We start from the raw sequence: 16530 nt of genomic DNA, 5'->3' as shown, positions 1-16530 counted from the left end.
ATAAGCAGGTTCTGTGGATTTGGATGTGGTTATCTGTTGGGGAGGAGTAAATTAATCTGTCTACAACATCTGCATTATGTAAAATACTGCATTGTGCTAACAACTGAGAGTCAAACGATATCTGTATATCACAAAAGACAGAAAGTTCTCAATAATCTCAGGTATTAATTTTCTAACATCGCTTCCAATATATATGGAAAATGTTTGTTTCCAACTGTCTTGGGACATAGAATCAACCAATATGTAGATATTTAGACCAATATTTCTCCAACTGAGTTAGTCATTAAAAATATCTGAGGTGCTTATTAAAAAATAGATTCGGATGTACCACATTCTAGACCTTCAGATGAGAGAATAAGGAATCCCTGTGTTTAATCAGTGCCCCCAAAAATCCTGCTGATGAGTCAAGTTGGAAAGACAGGATCATGTGAAAGACATGAAAAGTCATCAAGACACAATAATGGCAATTATTAAAGGAAGAATTGTACATAGGGATCAAATTCTGCATCAGGGTGGCAAGAAAAAAACACCAATTAGTCAAACATTGCTATTTTGGGGGACTACAAATATTTGCCTATCTTTTAAAATATTATTTTACCAAATATAACAATTGGCTTTAACATTTCTGTGTAGCTCCAAGGCAGTATGATTTTTATGACTCAAAGAAGTTTTCAAATAACAGCAAATACTCCTTGAATACCTACCTTGGTCACTCTTCTGATGATTCACATATATTAACACCTCTAATCTCCATGAGAACTAAATAAGATAGGCAGTATTATTATCTTAATTTTACATATGAAAATACTGAGGGACATGGAGTTTAAGTTACTTTTCCAAAGCTATACAACCTCTGAGGTACAGAGAAAAGATTGCAATGCAGGAAGCTTAACTAGAGCCCCTGACCTTAAACTCTACAACATACACCACCTCTCAGCAAAGGCCACATGCTTCCATGTTCCAAATTAAACCGAACATCCTTTCATATAAAACTTTATCACAAATTTATTTTTATAGATTATTGTGTGTACCCAGACTGATTTAGGCTGACCCACATATCATCAAGGTTAACATTAGAAAATAGTTATAATGTCAAAAACTCCACTTAAAAATTTAAATTCAATCATCCTAAGACTAAACTGATGAATCTTCAAGTAAGCCTAGTCATCAAGTATCAACTATAATCCTGCAGGGAAGTATTACAGAAAATACAAGGCATTAAATTTATGTAAATCAAGACATAAGCTTGCAAATAGCACAATATTTATTGAAAACACAACTACTAAAAATAAAATAAAAAAACCCAGCAACTTTGAAATTATTGCACATTTCTCATATAAAGCACATATTCAAATGAGACTTTATTTAAAAATCTATGGAAATATGGGAAGACTATAATGGAGAAGAATTGGTCTGAGAGCAGTTTCCAATTTGTTTTTAATTGTCCCAGATGTGCAGACAGCATTGTGACCATAAGAATCACTAGAATATTGACAGGCTATCCTGCCCATGCAGACTCACAGTTTGGATGCAAGTGGCAGGAAACTGAGAAGCCTGAATTGTATAGCATACAGTGTTTGCTAGCATTTAACATTCCCTCCCAGAACCTAGAGGACAGGACGTAGGTCAGGAAGGTAAGGAAGGCGTTGCATGGGGAGAAAAATACCTCATGTAAACTTCAGTTATAATATGCCCCCTTTGAACCAGGCATAAACCACCCAGATCCCAGCTTGCTTGTTTCTTTAGGCATTGGCTCAGCTATTACACATTCCAACATGATGTGATCTTGACTAGACCTTTGCCCTTTACTTTTTACTCAATCCTCAAATTACCACAGGTATTATAAAATACAGATACCAATCATATTTTTTTCCTCCTTCCTTTCTTGTTGTTCCATTCTTTTTTTCTCTTTGCATTTTAGTTTGGAAGTTTCAGTTGACATATCTTCAAGCTCAGTGATTCTTTCCCTTGCCCATCAAATAGAGTTTCCATCGCCCCACTTACATTATTTGTCCCTTCTTGCATGTAGTCTACTTTTACCAATAGAGCTCTTAACATGTTAATCAGAGCTATTTTAAATAATTCCAAAATCCATGTTATATCTAAGTATGCTTCTGATGCTTGTTTAGATTTTCCACACTGTACATCTTTTCACCTTCTGGCATGCCTTTTGATTTTTTTTTAACTGAAAAACAAGACATGCCGGCAATCAGAACTAAGATAAATAGCCTTTTCATGTGAGGTTTCATGTGGGCCATGTTTAACTTTTTTGACATCTGTACATGCCAGAGGCTTCACACCCCTCTAGTCCCAATGTTTTTGTCTGCCCTGATGTCCTTGGTGCTTCCCTAAGAATTCCTCCTTAGATGGAGCCTGAATGTCGCAGCTCTCCCAGTTACATCTACTGTTATTAGATGGGGGCCTTTTGATGTGGTAGTGGGAGTGGGAAGTGCTCTATTGTCTTTTGATTAACTCTCAATGTCTTAGTGGGCTTGTGTCCTTGGGCTGGGACCCTCACACATGCTCCTTAGCTTCAGAAAGTCTAGAGGAGGCTGGTATCAGGCTTGCCCCTAGGTGGGATGAGGCCCAGGTAAAACCTCCCCACACAGTAGGCTTTTGTTATGGAGAAGACTTGGGTGTGTTTCACAATAACTGCTTTCCCTCTCCCCAGCCCTACACACAAGGGGATCCTCTTTCGCTCTCTCCACAGAGTTCTTAGAGGTAAAACCACTGTTCTGTTCTCTGGTCCCCACCAATTTCTCCTTCTCATACAGGCCCATACTCTGCCTCTAGCAATTTATCAGAATTACCATGTAAGTGTTTCTACCAGTTTGCAGCCCCAGTGATTTCTCTTCCAGGTGAGCAGGTCTTGGCTGTGATGGACTCTTCAGTTTCTCTGTTCTCTCTAGATTGTGGAATGGTGCCGAGACCTGAGACCTCACTGATTTTTTTTCAGTTTCTTCAGCTTTTGTTGTGTGAGGACAGTAATGACAACATCCAAGCTCTTGCTATATCTGAGTTGAAACTGTAAGTCTCCACCCATTTTCTAGTGTATCTTTCTACCTCCTTCCTATCTTTAGAACTGCCTTTCCTCTCTCCAGTGGTAGCAGGATTCTGTCCCTATAATTGGCCTCCAACTTCTCCGTTACACCACTGTCTCTAGAAGCCACTATTCTTGAAGAAAGGTAGGAGGTGGAGAATTATACAACTGATATTTGCATTTTGTAAGTAAATAGTTAATAAATAATTATGTGATTTTAGAAGATAAACTGTTATCCAACAACCCTAGCAAGATGTCCAAAACAAACTGGAATTGAAAAAAGTCTTTTAAAAAGATTTCAAAAACAATTATTTCATAGGTAAGTAAAAAGTATTCAAGTGTATAGAGAATTTGAAATAAAATAATCTGGAAGATGTTCTCAAAAATTCACAATTTATGAAACGCAATAATTTGTATTTTGACATTGAGCACCAATAAAGGAAATAATGCATGTATATATTCATGTGTGTTTTAGAAACCCTTACTAAGATTTGAGTTTGCCATCAAGAATGACTTGTCATAGGAAGAGGAAACTATTTTATGATTCATTTGCCAAGTATGACAGTTACAGCTGAGATTAATTTAATCTGGACTTTTATGCATTAGTATTCAAAAGGAAGCTAAGACAGGGAAAAGAACTTTATTTTATTTTTATAATGAGGGGAATGTTTTCTGTGTTCTCTGTTTTGACGATAACAATAAGCTAGTGGGTTAAATGGTTTTACAGTTATACACAAACATGGATTATGAATGAAAGCTATTTCCAAGATGCATTTTTGTCCTTTAAACAAGTGCTTGAATGGTATACGGTTATAAAAAGCAGAGGCTGTAACATTTACCCTGGAAAATAAATGTTTATCTCAAGCAGCAATTGACATTTCTAGCTGATTGTGTGAATGTCAAGCACTGTTTCAAATCACTTTCCTGCATCAGTCCTGGTACCTTGGCCTTGGGCCTCAGGCCAATATTAGATCAGTAAACCTTGATTGGTGGCTTACCTTTACCTCCTAGAAATTCATATTCATAATAGTAACAAGATTGCCAAATTCATAATGAGCTAGATGTTTTCAGAACTTAAAGTTAGCTTGCAGGAACCACTGAACCAAGGGAAGAGCTGCAGGTGTAGGGGGGCTGTTCTGAGTTCAACTCCATCGCACTGAAACTATGAGGCCTCCAGTACTACAACCAGGCAAAGTCCCCATCTTCCATGCTAACCTCTGACCCCTGAGTGAGCACATTACCACTGCTGTGCACTGGGACTATTACTGCTACTCCCCTTCACAGTTTGTCACTCCTGCTCCACGTCTGGTGGCGCATGCTCCGCTCCACCCTCCCCTTCACTGAGTTGTCTTCACAAAGCTGTCTCAGCTGTCTTAGCTTGGCTGCCTGCACTGGGCTTTCACAGTTCATGGAAAACCTAATGCCAAATGCTCTGTGCTGGGAGAAGTGATTTCTGTGCCAAAGAGAACAGATTTTTAATCCTATGTCATTATCCAAGTCTATTAAGTTGGACAATTTCAATTATTTTTAATGGCCTTAGTTTCTCATTTATGAAATGAGGGGTTGCACTATGTAATTTTAGGGGTTCCTAACACTGTGTAGTTCTCAGATAAAATTGCCAAGGCTTTCTTGCACATGGTTAGAAATATATGATGCTACTCCATGATTTTAATATTTTGTGCAATCTATGAATTCAATCTCATGAATCAATTATGTTAGTGTATCAGTGTAACAAGATCGCATCATGTAGGCCACAAACGGACCTGGCTAAAGCTGTAAAGAGAAGTAACTGAAAAGTAGGAGAAAGTTCAGGCTTGGATCACATTTTCATCAGAACCCCATTCTGCTCATCCTGTTTTGTTGGATCTGACAACAGATCCCTGTTTGTGTCTGGTCTTCAAACTCAGTCTGACTTCCAACCTGCTTGCTGGCATTCTAAGCCTGCTACCCAGGTTCCTCCCCAGGCTTTAAGTAACATCTTGGGCATCATTCTGATGGGGCCAAATGAGAGTAATCACCCAGGTTCTTAAAATAGCTTGTTTGAGTGGGGCTGAGGGCAGGGTGGGATTGCACTGAGGAGCTCAGATCTGAGCCCAGACCTGCAGGGGAGTCTAGTGACTCCTAGAACAAACCAATTTTGAGGGTTTGGGGAATCCTGGAACAATATTCTAGGTGTGTTTATTAAGAAAGGGGGAAGTAGAGAATAAGTAGGCCCAAACAACACAATTGTCACAGTAGGTAAGCTTTGGAAAGGTATTAAAGTAGAAGAATAATAAGTGTGCATTGAAGACATTCAAAACTATACCTTAATTTATAACAACAATCTTCAAATTCACACACAAATCTAAAACTGAATGTTATAGTTTTCCACATAGCTGTCCCATTATTTCCACAAGTCAACATATGTACAAGAGAGCACACAAGCCTTCTCCTGTATACATTAGCCTAAGAGAATACCCTATTTCTTTGTTTGGATGGGAAAAGGGATGGGGTAGGCAGGAATGGTTTCTAAAATCAGAACTTACCTAACTATTCAGTAAACTGACTGAAGCTCAAAATAAAGAAGATAAAATGGGTAACACACACTGGGAGAAAGAGTACTTGAGAAAACAAAAGATTTTTGAGCTGAGCAAACACATTTAGATCAGATTTTGAAAAAAACTAAAGTCAACTCAGTTGAAGTCTCTTCATACAATATGATAAAGTGATACAAATAGAAGGTGCTCAAATACATCATTGACTAAAACACAGAAGAAAAATGAACAAATAAATGTATTCACGGTGCAAATTCTGGAACTACACATTTGTCACCAAAGTATACAGTGAGAGAGTGTCTGGTGCATGAAGTGCCCTATAACCAGGTACTCTCAGTCTTTTAAGCTACTAAGCCTCACATGATCCCAGGGATAGTATAGTGTGTCTACACCATGTAAAAATACATGGAATGTGTTCACATGTTATCAATAGTCCATGAAACAACTACAAGAGTGTTTGTGGGGTTGGTATTATATTTATTTCATTTACAGATAATAAAATTGATGTTCAAACAAGGTTGTATGATGAGTGCATAATCACTAAGGTTAAGAGGTTATAAAGCCTTAATTCCAACAGTTTTTGACACTAAATTTTGTGGGTCTGTCATTATATAAGTAAAAACATTGTTGCCATACAACTAAGCCATGTTTTCTGTAGTTTCTGTGGTAATAAATATTTTAATCCCCATTTTCCTGGTTTCCCTTTCTCTCATTTAATTCCAAATGTAGAATAGGAATGGAAGAAATGCGTATTGCATGCAGCCACACAGAAGAAGCAGGAGGCTGACTGTTTGAACACAGAATTCCAGAGGAAGAACTAGTATCTTAGGTATTACATGAATGTTGATCTCCAAGTTGTTCACATACCCTTTAGACTTGTTATTTTATTAATTTATATATTTTAAGGGTATTTTAGACTTTATGCTATTTCAGGAGATACTTTTATAGCTTCTACATACTTTACTACCATATTTAAATTTTATAACACCCCTTCGATGTTGGTAAGTCAGTTGAGAGTGAAGAATATCGACTGCAGAGCAGAGCTGTTCTTGCTAAGCTATGTTGTATCAGATAACAGACATCATTGTTTCTACTGAATTGCTAATTATTTGTGGATTCTGTAGGGAAAAATTCATGTAAACTTGGCCTGCCCAAATCTCAAATATTTTGCTCCTGCTAAAAAAGCATGAATGTGCACACACACTCAATAACGGGTAGATAACTCGCAGACATGGCTTTTTCACCTTACTTTCCCTTCCCATCTTACTTCCACTCCTTGATTAGTCCCTGAGTTCAGAGTCTCAGCCCTCCATGTTTACAGTACTCAGAGTTTTCTGTGACTAGTCTCTCCTGCATGACACTTTCAAAATAAACATTTCATTACTTGGATCAAAGAATAGGTAATTGATTGCCTTCAGATGAGTGCAATGACTGAGAACACAAAGCCCTCTCCTACATAGCTTTAATTCATCTTCTCCATTCTTACATTCTGCTTCTGCCCAAAATGAATACAAGTTCGATTTTAATGGCATAAGCTCTCACTGGTATTTTCCATAAATCTTCCTTGACTGGTCAGACACGAGTTACCTCTTCCTCCTATTCATGCCAACACTATTTTTTCTCATAAATCATGTGTGTGTGGTGCCAGCTCTTTGATACTGTTTTGGGAGAAGCTCCCAGAAACTCAGTTCTTCCAGCTGATGCAGTAAAGGATTACAGATCAGCAAGCTACTAGTGTGCAAGCAAAGTTTATTAGTGCTAAGTTCTAATGCAAAAGCAAAAGCAAGTATGGCTAGAGCAGGGGTGGCAAAAGCAGGGAAGTCAAAGCCCAGGTGGCCAGCACCTGGGAGGCCAGGGGCCAGGTGGCCAGGAACCAGGGGCCAAATTGCCAAGAGGCCAAGAGAGAGTGAGTTCTTTGTTCTGAGGACTTATATAATTGGTGGGGTTGGGGTGAAGAAGTTACATATTGATTGACAGGTAAAGGTGGCACCAGCTTTCCCAGGGAAACATGTCTACCCAAACGTAGGTATGGGGATCTGTTAGCCCAAATTGTTATTTTGCTCCAGACTCTATTTGTTCATTTTGTATATGTGACAGGAGGCAGGCAGTTAACCAAAGATGTTTTATGTTGGTTTTTTCCCCCCTTTGGGCACTGTAGTCCCCCTTCCCTTCTCCCTTCCAGGCCTGGGGATGAATATCCAGTCTCAAGTTTTTCCTTTTCCCAGCTAATAGAGCTGATACACACAGACTTTCAAGGGCTCCCCGCTGCATGACCGTAGTTTGCTTGTTGTTTGGGATGCCTGGCAGCCTTATTAGGCCACGCCCAGGACTTCTGGGTTAACGGGTGAGCCTTTGCTTCTAGCCTCCTGTATTAAGTTCTTGGTTAGATTACAATGGTGAGGGCCCTGCCTTTATTTCCCCTCTGGCTGCTCATTCTATCATAACAGTATCATCTTGTCTTATTATTGATAGTTTGGGTTTTATTTTAAAAATTTATATTTCGAGCTTGACTTTCAATCTGTACACACACACACACACACACACACACACAAAATTTGCTGAGTGCAAGAACCCTGTGTCACACTGCTTTGCTGTCCCAAGGTACCCAACATTGTGTTTGGGCAACTAGATGACAATCAATGCAGCTTTTACTTGATTCCTTGAGGCTAGTGTGATAAAATGGCAAAATGAGATACACAGACATTAAGTTCTGCTAAAATTTCAGAAGATTAAATTTTTGGTGAATAGCATAATAAAGGAGAATCTAACAGAGGAAATGTAGAACTCTTGTCAGTCCTGAAGAAAAGTAATAACATATTTAGGCCAAGAGGGAATGGCAAATTCAAGATAAAAGAATAATTTGAAGCAAAGCTAAGCTCCAAAATGTCCACAAAAACCTGTGAGAGAGGGAGAAAAAGTTTGGCTGGATTGGAGTGGGGTGGTTAGGTTTTGGAGATGATCACATTGAAAACATGACTCTCTAACTTGTTTTTTTCATTAATAGGAAACTAACAGAAGTCCCTTCATGTCTGTGGAGTGAGTTAACAAGTGAAATAACACGTGGAATCAGTAGGTGAAATAACGTGATGTCTTCTACAGACTAGCTCACAAATTCTGGAGTCAGACTCTGAGGTCTAATCCTAGCTCCACCATCCATAGGTCCTGTGACCTTGGGTAATTAGTCAAGTCTCTCTGTGCCTTGAGTCTGTGAGCTCCGAAAGGATTATAATCTTATCACACAGTGTTGTTCTCATAAATTATGGCTATTTTAAGGGTGTATATGGAGATGGGGAAGCTGTGGAGAGAGAACTGGATAGGTTGAGGAGGAAGGGCACTAGGAAGGGAAGAATGAAGTAATGGTGCTCACAAGTGGGAGAGTTAATCACCACCTAATGCTATGGGGAAGTACTCATAGCTCAGGGAATTTCTCCTGTGTCCATCTGCAAATAGATAGTGCAAAATAGCATCTTTTAACTACAGAGTGATTGTATATTGCTTTGTTAAGGGCTCACTTTTAATTCATATTCACTGAAATAGTACTTTACCTGTAATTAAGAAAATGAAATTCAAAACTTTAGTGTCGCGTCTCTAATGTCATCCAGTACAATTTGGAACATAATTAAGAAAGAAAAAAACAGCATTACCAGTAAACACAGCAAACAAATCACAGCTCTCTTTGGCTCAAGAATCTGCCATGGCCTTAAAAATGTCTTCACTTAGCATAACACTGTCTGGGCTCACCCTTGACACCAATGTCAGGATTCCCATCTAACAATTTTCTAATTCTTTTTTTACATTATTGTCGTTTTAATGAGATATGGAAAGGAATGCAAACATAAGAGAAGAGAATCAATTAACATTTGATTTCGAAAGAATGTAGACATAATTACCAATGCCAGTGTGTCTTTAAGGAGCCCTTGGAGGTGCTGCTCATTCCATGATTTGGAAAGGCATTGTCATCTTCAGGTTGAATCCTCACCACTGGGGAAAGTAAGAGTTTACTTTAAAAAGAACGGTTGTTTAGCTAAGCTTCTTACGTGACCATGATTTGCCTTGCCCACATTTTTGAATCATTAAGACTGAAGAACATGTAATTAAAAATTTGATATTTTGCATAGTCAAAAAGTCTTGTTCTGCTTAGAAAGTGTTTTCTCTGTGACACAGATGCGCTTTTCAAAGCCCTGGAATTTCCTCTTTTGAAAATATGTTGAGCCAACTGGATTTTTAAAGGAAAAAATGTATATCCTGAATTTAGCTCTGCTAAAAAGCATCCAAGAATTGCAATCATGCTTTTTGCAAATGTTTTTAAGTTTTCCTGGAGTTTATCATGTGAAGATGGACTGAAGAGACTGTAGTCCTAGGACTAATGTAGACTTTAATTTTTAAAGGACTGAGAAAGTGCGTCAAGGTAAAAAAAAAATTGCGCCAACTTGTACCTTTTCATTAATCCACAGAATTTGAAAAGCTCAATTAATAATACTTAAAATCCTTATTGGTCATTATCTGCAACACTTTATGTGACCAGTCTTTTTTGTTGTTGTTCATTCTAATAGATATGTAGGGGTAGCTCAGTGTGGTTTAATTTGAATTTTTCTAATGATTAAAGTTGTTGGGCGTCTTTTCATGTGCTTATTTGCTATTTATACATCCTATTTGGTGACGTATGTGTTCAAATGTTTTGGCCAGATTTTTCTTATTGCTTCAGTTTTTCACCATTGAATTTTGAGTTTTTTGTATATTCTGAATGCTAATTATTTATTCAATATATGTTTTGCTGATACTTCCTTTTAGTTTATGTATTGTCTTTTCATTTTAATAGAGTCTTTCGCAATGCAGAATTTCTTAATTTCAATTAATTTTTTTTAATTTAAGAGTAGTGCTTTTGGGGTTATGCCTAAGAAATCTTTGCTGAATTCAGGGTCACAAAGTTTTTCTCCTATGTTTACTTCTAGATATTTAATACATTTTAATATCTAGGTCAATAATCCATTTTGAGTTAACTTTTGTCTATATTGCAATGTAAGGGCCAAAGTTCAGTATTTTTACATATGGGTATCCCATTCACCATTTGTTTAAAAGACTATTCTTCCTCAATTGAATGGCCTTTGCAACTTTGTAGAAAATCAATCAACAATGTTTAGTGGGTCTATCTCTGAGCTGTTCTCGGTTCCTTGATTCAAGTGTCTATCCTTTGGCTATTAACCACATTGACGTTCTACATCAGCTTCATAATAAGCCTTGGAGGCAGGTAGTGGGAGCCCACCAATTTTGTTCTCCATTTTGCAAAATGGTTTAGGCTATTCTGTTCCTTTGAATTGCCATTAGAATTTCAGAAATAATATTTCAATTCTTATTTGAAAACACACTATGATTGTGACTCAAATTATATTTAAAAATCTACAGACTGATTTTGGGAGAATTGACAGTATCACCTTATTGAGTCTTCCAGTTAATGAACACATTACTATGTTTATTTTTTGAGAAACACCCTGTCTGGTTTCAGGAACTGTAGACCCGCCGACAGGCGAGAGGGCCCCAAGGCTGGAAATAATGAAAGAGACCTTGGGAAAACAGTCCTCTGAGGAGACGAAACCTGTCCCCCTGGCAGGGGTGCAGCCCCTGCCTCCCTCACATCACCCTGCTTGGCCCTGTGATGGCTGGTTAGTCAAGATGGGTAAGATTCCTCAGGAAGAGGGACGACCTAAGCCACACACAGCCAGTATGGGCAGCAGGACAAGGACTTGGGGGCAAAACTGGGGGGGACATGGAGAAAGGGCAAAAAGGCCCACACCATTCGGCTCAGCTTGGACATGACTGAGGTCCTCATTGTATCTGAAAGCAGTCTCCTTGTCTCTTGGCGGCTCCCTCCTCCCACCTGGCTCAGGCTTGAAACCATACTGGACGCAGTCCTCAACTGGATATGGCGGTTCCCAGAGGAAATCAGGCCTAAAAGTAAATTCTTTTAAAGCATGCTTTGTTTCTCCCCCAAAAGCTACAATGGTCGGCTTATGCTGGGAAAGAAATTTTACATTATTCATAGACCCTGACCCTAAATGCTTTGGCGCTCTCATGTTTATACTTTCATGTTTACTAGTCTCCTCTTGGACCTGTGTAAATTGGTGTGTTCCTGTCATTTGTTTTCCTCAAAACATCATCTATTCTCTGTAAACATTAACATACTGATGTAATGAGATAAGCTGCACATTCCTATTACTTAGCCCCACTGATAACCCATTCAATAAAAGCCTTTGGGAAAAGGGGCTCGGGGCCTTCTCCACTAGAGGGAAGAGCCATGTCCCCTCCTCTGGCAAACAGAGACGTGTTTGCGACGACTCGTGTTTATTCCCTGCATCAGTGATAACCCCGGGCTCTGCGGGATTCAGAGCCCTGCTCCCTCCTCAGCTTGCTCCGGACAGTAAACCTCAGATCCAGGGGAGCCCCACGCTCCCCCGTGGTATTTATTAATGTCTCCTTTAATCAGTGTTCTATGGTATCAGCAGACAGATCATGCACATACTCTTGTTAGACTGATACATAATCATTTCAAGCGTTTTGGTGCTACTCTAAATGGTCTATTTTAAAGTTTCATTTTCCAATTGTTCATTACTAGCATACAGACATGCACTTGATTTTTAAATACTGTTTTGTTAATCTCACTTATCTATTTAGTAGGTTTTTTTAGATTCCTTTGAATTTTTCTTAGACAAGCTATGAATGAAATAGTTTTTTTATTTTCAAGTTGTACGCCTTTTTTTATTTTTTTCTTCCATTATTGCACTATCTAGAATGACCAATAGAGGTAGTTATAGAGGCATTCCTGTCGTGGTCCTGATTTTAGGAAGAACGCATTTGGTCTTTCACCTGTTAGCTATAGGTTATAGACCTATTTCATCAGGTAGAGAAAGACTTCTTTTATTGCATGAATTAATATTGAATTGTGCTAAATATTTGTTTTCTGTATCTAATGAAATGATCATATGCTTTCCCTATAGTTTATTATATTGATTGATTCTATTGAACTAGTCTTCCATTTCCAAAATAAATGCCATATTTTGTCATTTTTACATATTGCTGGATTCACTTTGCAAAATTTTTTTCAGATATTTGTGTTTATGTTCATGATGGATATTGGTCTGTAGTTTTATTTTCTTATGATGTCTTTGACTAAGATTTTGGGATAATACTGGCCTCATAAAATGAGGTGGGAAGTATCCCCAAAATTTCTTCATTGTAGAAGAAATTCTGAAAATATTTATTTCTCCTTTAAATATTTGATAGAATTCACCAGGGAAATTTTCTAGGTCTGGAGTTTTCTTTGTTTAAAGAATTTTAACTACAAATTTAATTAATTGTGTTACGTATTTCTTCCTAAATCAGCTGGTAGTTTACCATTTTTTCTTTCTCTATTTTTATCAAACCCTGTCAAGTGAATTCAGGTGTCTCACCCATCTATGGTAATACAGACCAAGCATTTCACACCTCTGCATTAGGGGCTATCATAAGCCACAGATCTTAATGTCTCTCTGGCTACTGAAAAGTGGCAGAAGCTAGCCTGTCAATAGCTTGTTTTCTCCTTTGGCTCCAGGCCAGTGTCATACCCTCCTATGCATTTGGACTCAGGGACTTTGCTTTTTGACTTCAGCGCCTTTGGCCACCCCTACACCCAGCACTGCTCTCCCCATAGGACAAAGTAGGATGGTGATTTGGGCATCTGAACCCAACAGAGCAGTAAAGTTTGAATTTCTCATAAAGGGTGCTGCTCAATTCATACCTGTATGCTCAGACCTTTCTGATTTTCCACTGGAAGTTCAGGATCCCAGGAACCACCTCAAGCCCAGCAAATTGTACATTTGATCACCTGCATCACTATCCCTCTAAACTGGTCCAGGTCACCGAGTTTTGTTCTAAAGCACCTGAGGCAGGGGTTGAGAGGGGGCAGGCATTAGGAGCCTGATGGCAGAATTGAGGCTTCTCAACAGGAAGCAAGGCTGCCTGTTCCTCTCCATAAACACTCTTTCTCCAAAGCTCTCCATCCCCTTGCGGATAGCACTGAATTCAGCATTGGAGATCCTGTGACTCAGCAGTCACAGCCTATTACCTGTCAGCTAGGGGCCAGGTGAACCACAGTGGAACAGAAGGTAGGGTTGTGTGTACAGGTGAAGAGGCCTGAAAGAAGGCTTAGAATAGATCCAGAGGGTTCCTCTTTCAGCTTTTGATGGAGATAGTTGGTTAGGATACCATAAAAGAACTGCAGGGTTGCTTACTTTGATGGTTTCCCTGTGTGTTCATCAGAGTTGTTGGTGTTTTGAGAAATTTGTCCTAGGAAATTTAGGTCCTCCACAGGTACTCACTAATGTTCTAATATTTAAGAGTTGTTACATGACAATGCTATGAGGAATGGCGATATTCCAATTATGTTTTCATGAGGATAGAAGGCCATCCTTCTACCTCTTCTTTTGGAGCCATTCCTTCCTACTTCCCTATTCCAGATTACATCCCTGTCAAGTATCCTCTGTGTTAGTGACTTTCCCCTAAGCATATAAACATATTCAGAAATCTCAGTAACAAACCTGCAACAACAAAAAAATAAAAATAATCTAAACTCTGAAACAAAATCTTGATTACAACCTTCCTCTATCTTTCACCCATTATCTTTTAATACATAACCAAAAGTCTGTAAGGACTAACATGAAGTCTAAACTTCCACATTCTGGCTTCTCACTTTCCATTCACCTGTAAATCTACCACAATTGATCTTGCATTAATAGAATTACGTTTTGAAATGGCTCATAGAAAACTCACTGGTGAACTTTCACCTGACCTATATTATCCTCCTTTTAAGATTTTTCAGTTGGATGTCCATATCATTCTGTAAACGTTGTTTTCTTTGGCTTTCAGTTTCAGAAACCTCAAGTAAAAATGGCATAATCAGTAATTGATTTTTTTTACCTCACATAACTTAGCTACACCACTTAATAAGACATCCCACTATGTGGTGTCTCCATGGCTGTTAATCACCAGTTCATAAATCAAGGACACTTACTTTTCAAGTTTACCATGGTCAGACTTGTCGCACATCAAGATTGTGTGTGCGTGTGTGTGTGTGTCAAGAGCATGATCACATATGCCAACATCCATTCAGGATAGGAAGGCTGTTTCTCCCCATGCATCTATTTTCAAGAGCCTGGAAACTTTTTCCAGAAAGCTTTTATGGTATCTAACAACACAGGTCACATACCCACCTCTGAATGATTCAAAACCAAGGGAGAAAAACACTCGTTTTCTTCTAAACAGAGAAAAGTCCTACTTGGCCTTTGGCCCCATGCCTACCTACAAATCAATCAGTCTCACCAGGAAACAGACCACCATGTGGGCCCAGACGAATCAGCATTTACTTGGTTCATGTAGAAAAGGAATGGACACAAGACTTCTGCCAGCAAGGAGGAAAGGGGTCATGTTTGTTGGGTGGATTTTCTGAATTTTCTGCTTCTAGTAAAACAGTTTGTCTACCATCTTATGCTTATCCCATAAATAATCATATTAATAGAGTTGTTCAGGGCCCCTCTCCAGTCACTTTCTTCCTCCCAATTTTTCACTCCTATCTTTGGTTCTGTCTACTAACCATATGCTCTTGACATGAAAATCTACTTTTCTTCAAGAGATAATTTACTGGTGTTTGAATTGATACCTGCTTGGACAAGGGCAAATCTAAACTAATCACCCCTCTGCAAAGGAACACGCACAGGCATACACACTCTAACACATGCAGACACATATTCACAGGTATACACACTCACACAAACACACAGAAAACGACACAGATACACAGACATACGGACTCGCTCCAAATCTTTACTTTTTTTGTAGCATCTGTTGAATTTATTCAGCATAACCATAGAGGTACTGTCTTCATGCTGTCATACACAGACACAAAACACACAGCACAATGTCCATATTTAGCCCAAGCGTTTTCCTTCTGAGACTCATTTATATGTCTTCATATGCCACAGCCCATCGTTTAAATAATGGATATTTTCAATGCCAATCCCTTTGTTGACTTTCTCAATATCTTCTGCAGACATCTTCATAACTCCAACACACAGAGCATGCTGTTTTCCTTCTGCCATGATTGCAACAACCGTATCCACTGCAGCAGGGTAAAGCTTAGCTCCGGGAGAGGTTAAGCCGGGACACATAATATTTGCTCCACTGAGTACAAATTTGATGGCTCCTTTATCAACTTGCTGACGTGGCAGGATAAAAGGGTATTTGTGTAGTAGCCTTAGAGTTGGGTAAAAAGGTCCTTCTCTTTGTCTAAAAAATAGTAACTCTCCGTTTACTGTAAGGATTTCTATATGTTCGTGGCATCGCACTATTTTGACCGGATCTTTCTTAGGCATGATTTGATTAAGCCATGGTTCAATGCCTGGAAACTGCTCTGTCAACTGGTTCTTAATACCTTTAATAACTGACGTTTTCAACTGGATGCAGTTGGACACATTTTCTTTTTCATCAAATTTCTTGAACATGATCCAACGTTACGGGGGCGACAGTAGGGAAGGTCCCGGAATGAGGAAAGAAGTGAATTCACGAGGGTCGGCAGAGGCGCTTACCCGAGGACGGCCGGCAGAGATGGTCGCAGCTGCTGTCGTGAACCGGAAAGGAACGTGTTTTACGGCTCTCCGTAAAATCTACTTCCGTTCCTCGGAATTCGGCGGCACTTTCGGCCCCTTTTCGGTTGCAGAGCCCTCTCCACCGCTGGTAGGTAAGAGGGCGGGGCTTGAGGAAGAAGAAGAAGAGTTAGAGCAGTTCTTCTTGTTGCAGGAAAATAAAAGTCGAGGGGGCCTTTTATTTTAATTTTTTGGGAAGCCGAATCAACATCCAGTTACCCAAGCCAGAAACAGGGGGGCGACTCCAGGCTGATAGGCCTCGCCTACTAGTCGCGTCACTAAAAGG

At 39.1% G+C, this 16530-nt stretch overlaps 1 protein-coding gene across 1 annotated transcript; it reads right to left on the bottom strand.

Moving 5' to 3' along the window:
- Positions 1 to 15417: 15417 nt before the first annotated feature.
- On the bottom strand, positions 15418 to 16221 carry LOC129084638 (malignant T-cell-amplified sequence 1-like). The gene has a single exon (XM_054590835.1). The coding sequence runs from the start codon at positions 16101 to 16103 to the stop codon at positions 15558 to 15560; it is 546 nt and encodes a 181-aa protein (XP_054446810.1). The 5' UTR covers positions 16104 to 16221; the 3' UTR covers positions 15418 to 15557.
- Between the last annotated feature and the right edge of the window lie 309 nt (positions 16222 to 16530).

Source organism: Pteronotus mesoamericanus, unplaced genomic scaffold, assembly GCF_021234165.1.
Source record: "Pteronotus mesoamericanus isolate MK-2021 breed Mesoamerican mustached bat unplaced genomic scaffold, CSHL_Meso_final contig_130, whole genome shotgun sequence".
NCBI lineage: Eukaryota > Metazoa > Chordata > Mammalia > Chiroptera > Mormoopidae > Pteronotus > Pteronotus mesoamericanus.
The sequence above is the reverse complement of the archived record's forward strand: the minus strand, read 5'-3'. Positions and strand labels throughout refer to the sequence as shown.